The sequence below is a fragment of the Arachis hypogaea genome, chromosome 3 (genome assembly GCF_003086295.3).
Source record: "Arachis hypogaea cultivar Tifrunner chromosome 3, arahy.Tifrunner.gnm2.J5K5, whole genome shotgun sequence".
Classification (NCBI taxonomy): domain Eukaryota; kingdom Viridiplantae; phylum Streptophyta; class Magnoliopsida; order Fabales; family Fabaceae; genus Arachis; species Arachis hypogaea.
The window spans coordinates 137436559-137451180 of NC_092038.1; the positions used below are offsets into that span (position 1 = coordinate 137436559).

At 33.5% G+C, this 14622-nt stretch overlaps 1 protein-coding gene across 3 annotated transcripts; it reads left to right on the plus strand.

The window, feature by feature from the left end:
- Positions 1-10522: 10522 nt before the first annotated feature.
- LOC112734337 (ultraviolet-B receptor UVR8) lies at positions 10523-14463 on the plus strand. 3 transcript variants are annotated; one of them, XM_025783598.3, is made up of 7 exons: positions 10523-10750; positions 11505-11544; positions 11671-11956; positions 12034-12383; positions 12480-12881; positions 13194-13578; positions 13984-14463. In XM_025783598.3, the coding sequence occupies exons 3-7, from the start codon at positions 11729-11731 to the stop codon at positions 14224-14226; spliced, it is 1608 nt and encodes a 535-aa protein (XP_025639383.1). In that variant the 5' UTR covers positions 10523-10750; positions 11505-11544; positions 11671-11728; the 3' UTR covers positions 14227-14463. The 3 variants fall into 3 exon arrangements, with proteins under 3 accessions (XP_025639383.1, XP_025639382.1, XP_025639384.1); XM_025783597.3 differs by having other exon boundaries at positions 10525-10750; positions 11505-11573; XM_025783599.3 differs by lacking the exon at positions 11505-11544 and having other exon boundaries at positions 10598-10750.
- Positions 14464-14622: the final 159 nt, after the last annotated feature.

A 14622-nucleotide genomic window follows, 5' to 3' on the forward strand; every position in this document is an offset into this window, starting at 1 on the left:
ATTCTTAATAGGCGTGTCGCAAAAATCTGTGAAATTGGACTGTTACAGATAGAGCTTGTGGGCCTCCTGTAATTTTGGGTTTGTTGGGAGCTATTTTGAAATTGTTTATTTTGTCTGGCCTTTTGATAATAATTTTACTTGGATTTTGAGTCCATCTAGATTATTGTTATTGCATATTCAGCAAGAATATTTACATTTTAACTCATTCTTTTATTTAAGTAAATGTTAAAAGTTTAAATTTCGTTTATACAATAATTTATCAACAAATTCTTCAATAGAGTTTAGATTACTAATCCTTTATCTTTAAGAAATCAAAATATTTACATGATTAATGACCCAAAAAATATATTTGAATTAATAGTCAAATTAGTCTCCAAAAAATATAATATTTTTCAAATTTTTCAAACTCTATTAATAATTTTTAATTTTTTATCAATTGCAATTTTTTTTCAGTGACATTGTGACAACACATATGATGATGAATTGTCTTCAGCCATGAGAACATGCTTATCAAAATCAATAAATAGTATATGGATGGGTTAAGTACGATGTTAGTTTCTAACGTAGAAATAAAAAATTTATTTTGTCATCGACATTTTTTTCGCTACAAAATGATCTCGAAGGTTTAATTTAGTTTTAAAATCGTATTTTTTATCAAATTTTTATTTTTTATTCCGAAAATATCCATAACTATAAAAAAAACAAAACAAAAACGTTGAATAAGGGGGAAAGAGGGAAGGGATTCGTGGGGGGAAAGGGGAAAGATCTCGCCGCTTTAATCTGTCGCCGCTGCTCCAATTCGCCACCGCTACTCGTCGTCGTTCGGTGGCTGGATCTCGCCGCTGCTCCTTTGGGTTTGCGGAGGTGTTCCATGGTGGTGGGTTCTGGTTCGAGACAAGAACAGGACCGCCGCTGCTCGTCGTCGTTCGGTGGCTGGATCTCGCCGCTGCACCTCTGGACTCGGCGGAGGTGCTCGATGGCGGTGGGTTCTGGTTCAAGGCAAAAACAAGGGAAGGCTTCGGTGATGAGCTGAGGAAGGAGAAGAGGTCGCGCTGTGACGGTGGCGCTAAGGTAGCGCGAAGAGAGAAGAAGAAAAGGGTTACGGCACTGTGATGGCGAATCGGCGCTGTGATGGCGGTTTCAGGTGGCTCGCCGGCTTCTGCTTCTGTTTCTGCTTCCATTCTACTTTTGCTTCTATTATGTCGTTGATTTTTTATTATTGTTGCTTCTGATTGCTTCTGCTTCTGATTGATTATATTGTTTTATTGTTGTTGTTGTTGTTCTGCTCCTGCTTCTGTTTCTGCTCTTGCTCCTGTTTCTGCTTGATTCCATTGTTGATTCATTGTTGTTGTTGTTGTCCTACTCCTGTTTCTGTTTGATTACATTGTTGATTCATTGTTGTTGTTGCTTCTGGTTCTGTTTCTGCTTCTACTTTTGCTTGATTTTGGGGAAGAAGAGAACGGGGCATTTTGGTCCGAAGGACGATTTTAAAACTAAGTTAAACTTTTGGGACCATTTTGTAGCGAAAAAAAGATCAGAAACAAAATAAAGTTTCGGCCTCTATATTAAGAATCAAAACTATACTTAACCCTATTTGAATGTTCCTCTTCAAGAATTCATGCACCTCAAATTTTTATCACCTATTTTCCAATTCATTTTGCATTTGACTACGATTTTTAACGTTCTCTTGCTAAAAATAGTACTCATAACTACTTAATACAATTCGAAAACCAAAAGTTGCAGCCTCACTCTTTAATTTTTCATTTTAATGGCGATAATTGATGCAAATAATAAAATTCCAGAAGATATCTAAATTCTAAGATTGAGGACTTAATATAAAAACGAAAGCAATATGTTCCAGCCTTAAGTAATACTATGCTAACATACTTCTCATTTTCTTTTAAAATAAAATCCGGATCATATCCAATATTAAACATTTTCTTCTATAAATATCTATAAAAGTTGTATTTATCTCAATAATTTGACCTATTTAAAATTTGTTTGGATTCTATTAAGTCGTAAGAAAAAAAAATTATTTTTCATTAGATATTAAAATTTGTTGAAAATTTTAAAATACTCCTAAATTTTATTTTGTTTTAATTTTGTCCAAAACATTTTTAAATTGCATTAAATATATCTTTGACGGCTAATTTTTCAAAAAATTTAAGAACAATTCAGCAACAATTTCACAAGAATAATCTTTAACAGAAGTAAACCAGACATAGTTATCATGCATTATTACTGGATTAGTCCTAAACTTTCTAAAAATTTAGCTATCAGGGATATATTTGATGCAAATCGAAAACTTTAGGGACAAAATTAAAATAAAATAAAATTTAAGAATATTTTTAAAATTTTTGATAAAATTCAATAACAAAAAATATACTTTATTCTAAAAAAATTTTTTATGAAAAATATTTTTTGTTTAATGTATTTGACAATATTTTAATAATAAAAATAAAAGTACTAAAAAAATAAAAAATATATTTTTTAAACGTTACAATTTACATTTTTAAATATATTTTTTATTTAAAAAAGATATTTTTAACATAATAAATAAATAAATAAATATTTTTATATTATTTTATCTAAATATAATTATTAAATAATAAGATATTTAAATATAAAATTATTTTTATCTTTTTAAAAAATCTTTTAAAAAAATCACTTGAAAAAAATCGTAAAAAGTTACCAAAACAATCCCTTATAGTATTTAGGTTCAGGTTAGATTGACTTTTAAAAAATTATTTATTTTTTATTTTTTTAACATATATTTTTTATAAACAAAATTATTTTATATTTAAATAGCTAAAAACATCTTTTATTCGTTTTTTTTCCTTTAAAATGAGATATGGTTGATTTTTTAAAAATAATTTATTTTTTAATAAAAATATTTTTTTTAAAAAAATATATCTAAATGTATTTAAAATTTAATAAAAATATTTTAGTTTTAATAAAAAATACTTTTTTTACTCAAATAAATTAATCCAAAGTCCAAACTAACACTTATGTTTATTTATGTTAGATAAGTTTAATCCAAGACAATGACGACTCAATTTTTTATGAAGCTTTGACTAGTCATAATTAGATGAGCATTATCTACTGAGTTACTCTCTCAAGGTTGCTAAAAACATCATCAATTATTACCAACTTGGAGCAAGCAAGTAGTAAAAGTTCGAAAAAATAATTTCAAATTAAATTCTACTTCTTCCAAGTTAATGGTTCACTATTAAGCTCTACAAATTTTTACTAGTCATATTTTCTTAATAATTAAATATATATTTATCTTTTTTCTATAAATAAAAATCCATGTATGATATATAATTCGAGTAAAGTATATGAAGAATATGAATTTAGATTAAATTTTTTTATTTTTTCTATTAAAAGAATTTAAGAATAAAAATATGTATTATTATTGTAGTATAATTCTTTTGTTAGTGTATTATTATTATTATATTATTAAAAATTATATTTAAATCATATTATATATTATAAAGATATTATATGAGTGAATTATCCTAAAACTAATTAATTATAGGGTTTATACTTAGAGTTTATGATCATATGATATAGAAAATAAGAGGAAAACAAATTCCGAGATTTAACTCAAAGACTCAAGTTTGTTGAGAAGTGAGAACAGAACACTAAGTAGGAGTCATGTCCTCCCAAAGACTAGTGTCTAAGTGTGGTGAGTCAGTTACTAAGTTACAACCCGTATTACATACGCGTAACATCAACAACACTAATTATAAAGCCACATATTTGTAGGAACTAGGGGTGTACATGATCCGGCCCATTTCGAAGGTCTGGCTCGATTTCGAATATTTTAGGGGTTAGTTTGGTGTGATTTCATCGAATTTAGGGCCGGGTAAGGGTCTCAAAAATAGACCCGGTCATTATTAAAGATCGGGTCCATGCCATAGTTCGGGTCGTCCGAAGTCGGTCCGATGGCCCGGTCATCATACATAATTAATATTTTGTGTTATTAGTGATGAATCATGACTATTCTTATGTGGAATTTAAGTATTGTAAACCTTAATATTTTGTGTTATCAGTCATTATAAGACTATAAGTTAATGTTTTATGTTTAGAATGCATAAAACTTTAGACTAATGCATAATAGTGTGTTATTTGTATTGATTTAAATATTTGGTATTATTAGACAATATTAGTATTGATTGTGGTTATGCTTTAGTATTGATTGTGCTTATGCTTTAATTTTGAAGAAGTGTTGGTTCTTATTATATTTTTCTAAGTGAATTTTATCATGTTAAATAATGGTTAGAGTATTGGAAATTTGGATATTTTTACATGCTAGCTTACAAGAAGGTATCAACGTAATGTAATGTTAACGGCCCGATTTTCACCCGGTATAATTGTGGCCCGAAAGTGTATTGGTTTCATCGGGTCTAGGGCCGGGTTCGGGTCTAATAAATAGATCCGGTGTATATTTCGGGTTAGGTTTTGGTCACATCAAACTCAACTTTACCCGACCCATATGCATCCCTAGTAGGAACCGCAAAACTCTCGGAGACCCAAAAAATTTTGTGGGTGTTGTTCTAAATAGTAATTCGAAGACGAAAATTGTTTTTTACGGGAATGAAGATTGAGGAAGAAATTTTTCGAGATAATTGCGGAGACCTGGCCGCCTTCCATAATTCTCAAATAATACGAAATTTAATTAATTATTTTTAATATTATTTAAGATATTTTTATAAATATTTTAGTAATTTTATTTATTATATATATTTTGTGTTAAGATTTATTTATTTTTTTATATTATGTTCTGTTATTTTATTTTTTTAATTAGACTTAAATATTAATTTTTGATTAATTTATTATTTTAAAATTTAGACAATATGTATTTATATATTATTTTTATATTTTTTATTTTTTATTTTTTTAAAAAATAAAAAGTTTATATAAGAATATAAAGAGATAAAAAATATTTTTTTAAAAAAAATTATGAAAAAATATAAAAAGAAAAATGAGACCCAATTATCCTTTACGACAAAATTAAGATGAAGACAGAAGAATTTTGAGATTCGAAGACGAGAAAGTCATATTCTGTCAAAGCTCGCTCAAATATGGGACAAACCGATCCATCCTGCCAAATTGATATCGGTTCGACTTGTTACCTTGTACTGCCAAAGAGTATACTGGCGGGTTGATGAGCTAATCTTTTAAAAAAAAAAAAACCTAAAATAATATGATTCTAAATCTCAAACACATTTAAATTACAATATTAACCATAATAATTTAATAAGTCTCAAACATCACAACAATAAAATCTAAACACATAATTCACACATAAATTTATATCAAACAATCAAACTACGCTTAAACTAAATACACAATATAATCCATAAATCAAAACATAAATCAATTGTCAACTTCAAAATCAATAAAATTTGAATCTATTTCGGAAATTGAAATACCGCCTCGTCTAACACTCCGAGGAATCACATCTTCACCTTCACCTACAATTGGATTAATACCCAAATTTAAAACTAGAGGAATAGATAATTAAACAGAATTAGTGATAGTAATCAAACAGAATCAATAATTAATAATAAACAGACTCAATAATCCAACAGAATCTTCAAGCATCAATATATCTCCCACAAAGAGAAAAATAAAAGAAAAAAAATAAACAAATAGCTTACCAGTTATTAAAGGAGGAGTTTGTCGTTGCCGAAAGAGCCAGAGATGAGCTATGAGAGGGGAGAGATGAGCGCCCCGCCGCGAATATGAGGAAGACAAAGGTGACGCAGTCGATGAGAGAACCAGGGACGAGAGGTAGAGCTATGAAAGATGAGAGACGAGCGCGCCACCGCGGATGTGAGGGATATAGAGACGTGATGCAGTTGCAGAGAGGGTCGGGGACGAAAGGGGAGAGCTGTGAGAGAGGGAGACACCTTCGCCGATGTGACTGTGTGAGAGATGTAACGACCCAGCTTCTAGCATGTCATGACCAATGCTAGCCGCTAGGTGCTACTTCACGACTTTTCTTAGAGACTCTAGACCTTATATTAAATATATACATATGAGTCTGTAGCGTTAGTCGAGATCACGTGTCAGATATATTGATATAATAACGAAGTATATAATAGTTAAATAGATAATATATACTCGAAGCATAGAAAATACAGAAAATATAGTAATATCATACATATATACCCAAAGGCTTACTTAGTACATCATGATTCACATTGGGTTACGTCGTTGCTTATTTATGAAAATATTTACAGACTCTATATTTATACTAATAGGCCTCAACTCATAAGAGTCACTCTAGTCTGGGACCCATTCTAACTTGTTTATATAGGTATTTACAAAAGCACCTAACCCTCTAAAAGTCTATACAAAGGGAGGGCAAAGACAACTGCTACTATTATAACTACTGCTGGTCATCGATCCCTGGTAGCTGAAGAAATACGAAAGTACTTTGTGGAAGTAAAAGAAGTCGCTCTGACCCTCCAGTAATGCTACTGCTACTCGCTAGTCCCAAGGCTGAAAACTCAAAGAAGATCTTGCCGATTTGCATCTGTGGAACGGGGAAGTAAGGGATGAGAACCTAAGGTTCCCAGCAGGGTACTACACCGGAAAACCTAAGAGGTTCCGTAGCCTAAGTCTAAGACTTCGCGCAGTTAGGTTGGTAAGTCACACAAACAAGTACAAGCACAAGTATATAGCAGAATAGTAAACAAACACAAAGTACAGGAAGTAGAGATAAATCACAATCACAGATAAATGCAGCAATCAAGTATGATGCATGCCTGGTCCTATACAGGCCATGAGCTCATGCGTCGGTTGGCTACCCGCAACCCGACGTTACCCGGTCCAAGTCCGGATATGGCTATTCCACTGGGTTGGTCACGCACCGGTGTCCGAAATACAATCGCGGCACTAATAAAGAATGGCCCAAAAATACAAGGTGCTCCTAGTAAGTAGCAGTCCATATGGTGGGCGTCCCCACGTTCATATAGTCTCTGGCTAGGCAGGATGAAAGTCCGCTCTGCCAGGTACTTCTTAGCACCTTGGGGTTTACAGTTTCTTCTTCCGCGGCACATCTCAACAGAATTTATTTCTAAGGGACTTCTCTTTTCTTTTTATAAAAACTTGTACTCGGATTTTTCTTAAAACGTCTCAATCTTATCGCATTTTACCATTTTGCCCTTTTTATTTAACTTTTCTTTTTACCGTTTTCGTTTCGTTTTTAATGACGCTTTCACTCCTAATGTTATTATTTTACTATTGTATCTTCATATTTTCCTAATATACCGTTTCTCCTTGATTAAGTTAATTATTCATTTTTAATTTGACTTTATGTCTGAAATTACTAAGATGCCCCTAAGTTCTCTAGTTTTTACCGTTTAACCTTATGTAGCATCAAATTTTACCGAAATAATCCTATTAGTTGTCTATGATTAAAATTATTCCTAATAATTTTATTTAATGCCAAATTTCACCCTTTATTAATTTTATTTACTTATTCTAATTACTGTTTTTTACTGTTTTACTTCTAACTTTTACTAAAACTTTTATTTAGGTCCGAAACCTTTTTATAATTATAATCTTAACCCAAATAATTTTTATAATTATTATTTTACCCCTAATGACACTAAATTCAGAATTTTATTTATTTTTTATTTAAATTAGATTTTTATCTCTCTTTTTACAAAAAAATGACCATAACACTCTTTTTACCTTTCCTTCTTTGTTCCATAGGATTAAAACTATTTTTTTAACTAATTTTTAATACTTTTCTATCATAATTTTTGTGCTCTTAGTGACTAAAAATTTCAGAAGTGCAATTTTTATATTTTTCTTCACTTTTTGTGACGTTTAAATCTTGAAACTTAAACCCCAAGCGCTTCTATGCTTCCGGCTGTTTTCACACAAAATCTAGAGGTAATACAACAATAAATTACACATATTTAGCAAGCCAAAACAGTGGTAACTCACAAAATTTCTAAAAATTCAAAACAAGCATAAATTCACCACAAAGTGGCTCATATAAGCACCGAAAACAAGCACAACCATACTCTAACTAATCCTAACCCTTACCTCTTATGTAATTCAGTTAGCAAACCTTTCTCACACTAGAAAACGTGCATACAATGATACAAGGGAAGAAACACAGCTGGTGGTGGTGAGTTTCGTTTTTTGGACCTAAAGTGTCGCAAAACGTCGAAATTAAATCACTGTGAGCTCGAAACTCCTTAACTCCTTAGACGTGCTCTATGAGTGCTTCAAGAGGAGTTCTATATATATGGAAGACAGTAAGGATTCATCATGGCTACTATTTTTTTAAAAGAAAAAGGAAAGGAGAAAGAACAAGAGTTTACGGGTAAGAGTTTGTGCTTGTATGGTTTGAGTACTTGAAAAACACATGTAGAACAATAGAAGAAGAGTTGAAATAGGGGCTGGATCATGGAGAACAAGTTCAAGAATTTTCTCCCTTTCTCTCTCAAGAATTCGGTCAAAAGAGTGTAAAAATATGTAAAGTGTTTTGTGAATTTTGTGGCCAATGCTTCCTTAAATAAAAAATCAAAGTCTTGCTGAATTTATGATGGTAAAAGGGGCTGAAATTTTCGTGGTAAAGGGCTGGAATTTAATGAAGAAGGGGCATGAAAACGAGGAAGCTTGGTCAGCGCTTGCGTGTCGAGCTTATCCACAGTTAACCGCAGTTAGTTACTCGAGGTTAAAAACACAACAGAGAGGGGTTAAAGGCTAGGATAGTCTCGGCTCAGAGGCTGAGAAGGAGAGACAAGTTACTTGGGTGGCAAGTAAGAGAATTTGGGATCTCTAGGAGTCGTTTGTGGAATACTAGTCAGAAATTTAATTCGAAATAAATTTTACCGTGTGGTAAAATAATTAATGGCTAAGATTTATTCTTAAAGAAATAAATCATGAATAGATGGCTAATATTAATCTTGGGACACAATTACCATGGTATAAGTTATTTTTACCACTGGTTTCGAAGTTTTCGGTTACAAGAGTTTTTCTCAGCGCACGCAAAATCGTCATTAAAAGTGAATTTCCGGCTCAAAAAGTCTCTAGTGAGAAAATAAACCAATAGTAATCTAATATCTATTATTTACTAGTCAAACTTGACTTAGGGGGAGTTAATTACCCTCATAAAGTCAATTTTGACCTTATTAATGGCCTTTTTCTTTTTAATTTTTAATTTTTTCCTTTTTTTTACTATTGGGTCAGCTTCACTATTTCTTATTGGGCCGTGATTCGAGATTTTGCAAAATAAATTTTAAAAAAGCCAGAAAAAACCTGTTTATCGAAAATCGGGTTCTTACAAGAAAAATACCCATGCCGCCACCAATACCCTGAGAATGCGAGAGAGCTTGAGAGACGAGAGTGAAGAGAAAGTTCAGGGTTAGGAAAGACCGGAAGAAGGAGTTCAGGATTAGGGAGACTCTATTTGTATGAAATCCTACTCCATTAGTAGTGAATTTTGACATTTTGTATTGATATTATCTTTAAAATTACTAAAATAACCCAAAAAAATGATTGTCCCTTGCTTTGGTACGCAATTTTGACGGTGCAATTTTGACATATTTTTTAAATTTGGTGAGTTTAAAATCTCGTCTGACTCATTTTTTTGTTTTTGATGTTTTAATCCGTTTGGTTCAGTCTGTTTTTTCACTTATAATTTCTAGATTTTTTTTTTTAAAATTAGAAGTGAGACTCAAATTCAAAATTTTTAGATAAAAATAGAAAAACTATATCATTTGAGATATAACGCGTTAACTTTATAATCCCTAAATTAATAAATAGAAAATTTGTATTATATCATTCGCACTATGTTATTTTTATATTTTTAAATGTGAAATTCATCTTGAGATAAATTCTAAAATCTATTAAAAAAAATACGGAAAAATATTTTTTTTAAATATAGAGTACATACTACACAGATAACTAGTAGGGGTGTTTATGGATCGGATCCGATCCGCATATCAACGGTATTTATCCGAATTCGATCCGAAAATTGCGGATATGGATCCGATCCGCAAGACTTTCGGATCGGATCAGATCGGATCCGCACACTAATCGGATCGGATTGCGAATTTTGTGTTGGTATTCGCACATCCGATCTGCATATCCGCAAAAATAAAGAAATAAATAAATAAATTTTTTTATGTTTTATTTCAACTAATAATTATCATATATGTTGTATTATTTTAATTTATTATTTAAAAAAAGTATGTTTAATATTATTTTAAAAGTAAACATATTTAAAAAAAATAAAAAAATGAATTTTATTGATAATTTTTTTTAAAAAATAAGCTTTTAAAATTTTTTTATGTTTTGTGGATATATCTGATATCCGATCCACAAATATACGGATTGAATCGGATCGAATTCAACTTTAAAAACTGCAGATATTTGATCCGACGGATAATTTTAATATGAATCGAATCGAAATTTTGACCATATCCAATCCAATCCGATTCGCGTGCACCCATACAGATAAGAAGAGAGGGCCACCGTCTTCTATCTGATGAGAATGAAAGAAAATTATTGATTATTTGATCCATCCACTGACTCATTAAACTACTAAAAGTCTAAAACACACAACAAAAATTCCACCTTTCTCTCTCTTCCCCTCTATTCCAATTTCATCTAAATTCCCACTTCCCATTTGCTTTGTTTCATCCAAATTATGCAACTTTTTATGCAAATTCTCCACCGATGAGAACTCACTTCCAGAAATCCTTCTTGATCATACGTAATCATCTTTCCATGTTTCTCTGCTTTGATCTATGACGATCATAAATGCCATTCACATAAAAAAAAATCGTTTTGAACCGTATGGTTGCTGTTCTGCTTGCCTTCTATTTTTTGTTTTCTGCTTTGCCCCATTTTTTTAATGGTAGCGTATTCAACAAGTGTCCTTGTTCTTTTGAGGTGACTATTGATTCCCTGATCTGGAAAGTCAAAAAATGAAATAAAGGAGCGATTTTTGGTTTCTGGTCTTCTGGGTTGAGTCATGTTGGAAGATTGTACATATGTATTTTTTTTTTCGTTTAATTCTTTTTGATTGGGATGATCGAGCTTTGTTGAGCTACGATGAGTCCATATGAACGGAGATTTCAGCTTTGATCAGAGAATTCTTTTATTTTCTGGTGTTTGTTTTGGCTGAGCTGTAGAACATTTCCATCATTTTGGAACAGTATACTTCTCAAAGTTTCCTCCTTTGGACTCCTCACCCTATATTTCACCCTTAATCTTTTTCATCCGGATCATCACCCTTAATCAAGTGTTTTGTAGAACGATCGGTCCTGAATTTTGGGTTTGGTATTTGTGAAAGCCAGTGTTTTGTCCTTTTGACTGTAATCGGTCACATCATTCTGTAGGTGTAAATGCATGCCTTATGATGCTTTTGATTTGCAATGCCATAGTTAATTATGCTATTCAGCCATATTATTTTCAACTGTGTGTCACATATTGAGTTCTTATGAGCTATTTATTTTTCTTTATAGGTTTGAGACCTGAGATTTGCTAGTCAATTGTATCATTGAGGTACATGCATTTGCAAGTTACAACAACATGTATAATTTCTTCACTCTTTCAGATGCTTTGATTAGAGAAACATAGTAATTATTTTAATGTAGTAATGTATTTGAACATTTTTTTTGTAATTACCAGAAGTGTTAGGCATTTTATTCTGCGAAGTTCGGGCACTGCATAAGGTGTGGCAGTGCCCATGGATGCTACTACAAGTGGAACCCCAACTATCCAATACCATAACATCAATGACCAGCAAATCACTGCCATTGTTGTTGCCGCACCATTACCAATATTTCAAAGGCAGCAACGTCATTGCTTCGGGGGCTCCGGTCCCGGAGAGTTTCCCTTGTCTGCTAATCCCTCAATTGTCCTTCATGTCCTCACAGCATGTAATTTGGATCCTCAGGACCTTGCTAAATTGGAGGCAAGCAATGTACTTTTTTGCATTTCGGCTCTCAAGTTTATGCTTGAATGCTACTGATGCTAACAGAATTTTTGCAGGCAACATGCTCATTCTTCAGGACGCCAGCAAACTTTGCTCCGGATTTCGAATTGTCCTTGTCTGAGCTAGCTGCATTGGACATGTGCCAGAAGAGAGTGATCTTTAAGCCAATGTCAATAGAACAGAGGCAATATTTGAAGCAGAGATGTGGGGGTTCTTGGAAATTGGTGCTGAGGTTTTTGATAGCTGGAGAAACATGTTGCAGGAGGGAGAAATCACAGGCAATAGCAGGTCCTGGTCACAGCATTGCTGTGAACTCAAAAGGGATTGTTTATTCATTTGGGTCCAATGGTTCAGGACAACTTGGGAATGGCACCACTGAAGACATGTGGCAACCTCAACCGATCAGGTTGGGACATTTGAAGATTCCACAGTTCTTATTGCTTATCATGTAGTTGTAATCAAATATGGAAAGTGAACTAATAGAAATACCATTACATTGCAGAGCTCTGCAAGGCATTCGAATTATACAAGCTGCGTCTGGGGCTGGAAGGACAATGTTGATCAGTGATGCTGGCCAGGTTTATGCATTTGGCAAAGATTCATTCGGTGAAGCTGAGTTTGGGACTCAAGGATCTAAGATGGTTACAACTCCACAGTTAGTTGAGTCTTTGAAAAATATATTTGTTGTTCAAGCTGCTATTGGAAACTTCTTCACAGCTGTATTGTCAAGAGAAGGCAGGGTGTATACGTTTTCTTGGGGTAATGATGGCAAACTCTGTCACCATACTGATCCAAGTGATGTAGAACCTCATCCTTTATTAGGAGCTCTTGAACATATACCAGTTGTCCAAATCGCTGCCGGATACTGCTACCTACTTTGTCTGGCATGTCAGCCCAGTGGAATGTGAGCTCCGACTGTATCCCTTTTATGTAATATACATATTAGGCAGTCTTTAATCCTTCATATTTATTCAGGATAATTTATTAGTATTCTGACTTATTCGTTGATTGGCAACTCTTATATCTCACATTCTGTTATTCTAGCTGGCTATGTACTTGCATTAAAAGTCAATTACTTCGTTCTTGGACAGGTGTTCAAGCATTTTCAACCTTTTTTCTCTTTAGTAAACTAGAATGTGCAGGTCATTTTCATTCTTATTGTAATGAGTATTTGGATTTTTATTGATTATGCAATCGTTCTTTGAAATTTTGACAGGTCAGTGTACTCTGTTGGGTGTGGCTTGGGTGGGAAGCTTGGACACGGCACAAGAACTGATGAGAAGTATCCTCGTTTGATTGAACAGTTCCAGAAGTTACACCTTCAGCCGGTGGCGGTTGCTGCTGGTGCTTGGCATGCTGCTGTGGTGGGGCAGGATGGCCGAGTTTGCACATGGGGGTGGGGCCGTTATGGTTGCTTAGGTCATGGAAACGAAGAATGTGAATCAACACCTAAGGTGGTGGAAGCATTGAGCAATGTCAAGGCAGTCCATGTTGCTACAGGAGATTACGCAACCTTTGTCGTGTGTGATAACGGCGATGTCTATTCATTTGGTTGTGGGGAATCTTCTAGTCTCGGCCATAACCCTGGAAATGATGATCAGGTCTGCTTTGCTTCTAGTCTTTTTCCCTTGCTTGATTTTGTGAGTTGTATGCTTGGTTGTTTCAAACGAAGTGTGTGTTGCACCACCTCTTCTTGATTCCTGTGATATTTTTGTACCTTGATGACATCATGAACTGATTAGTGCTCTCCCATAATTGGGACTTAAAGAACAAAGGACTTGCTAGCACTATGATCTGAGTATTCTTGGATTCATGTATGAAGTCTGCAATGAAAGTGAACAAATTTTATTGCAAATTCCCTCAAAGAGGCCAGAGCCAAGGAAAAAGTAGCACAAGCCTATATATGAGATGTTTGTAGTGTATTCAATTAATATTTATTAAATCTTTCTAATGGCTTAATTAATTCTAAGGAAGCTAATCAACCATGGCATGTTTCTTCCTTGCAGGGCAACAGGCAAGGGAACGTGTCGAGTCCAGAGCTTGTCGCTTCCCTGAAAGAGATCAACGAACGGGTGGTACACATTAGCCTGACGAATTCCATATACTGGAATGCTCATACATTTGCGCTAACAGAATCAGGGAAGCTGTATGCTTTTGGGGCTGGAGACAAAGGACAGCTCGGAGCCGAGCTTGTTGGCGACGAAACTGAAAGAGGAAAACCGGAACGGGTTGATATCGATCTTGGTTAACTTGCGCGCGCAGGGGAACGCTCCATTGTTCCACAATTGATTTGCACCATGCTGTCCTTTAGTTAAGATTCGCCATGCATGGCATTTAGGTGTTTAAATGCCTTTGTTTATTGTGTAAATAGAATCAAAGTATGCAGTTTAAAGGTAACTTAGGTTAATTTATCTACTCTTTTTTATGTTGTTGATATGAAGTCTTAGAGATTCAGTTTCAACAAGGTGCTCATAGTTTGATCTTCACTCTATAATTGGTTTTTCTAGATCATGTATGCTTAGAGAAATTGTCATGATTCTCATGCTTTCCGCGATCCAGTGCTTCTCCCAGTCCTCCAGAAGACTATGTTCTCGGCTCCATAGCTCTAGTTAATTCTTTTTATACATATATATTGAATAAATAAA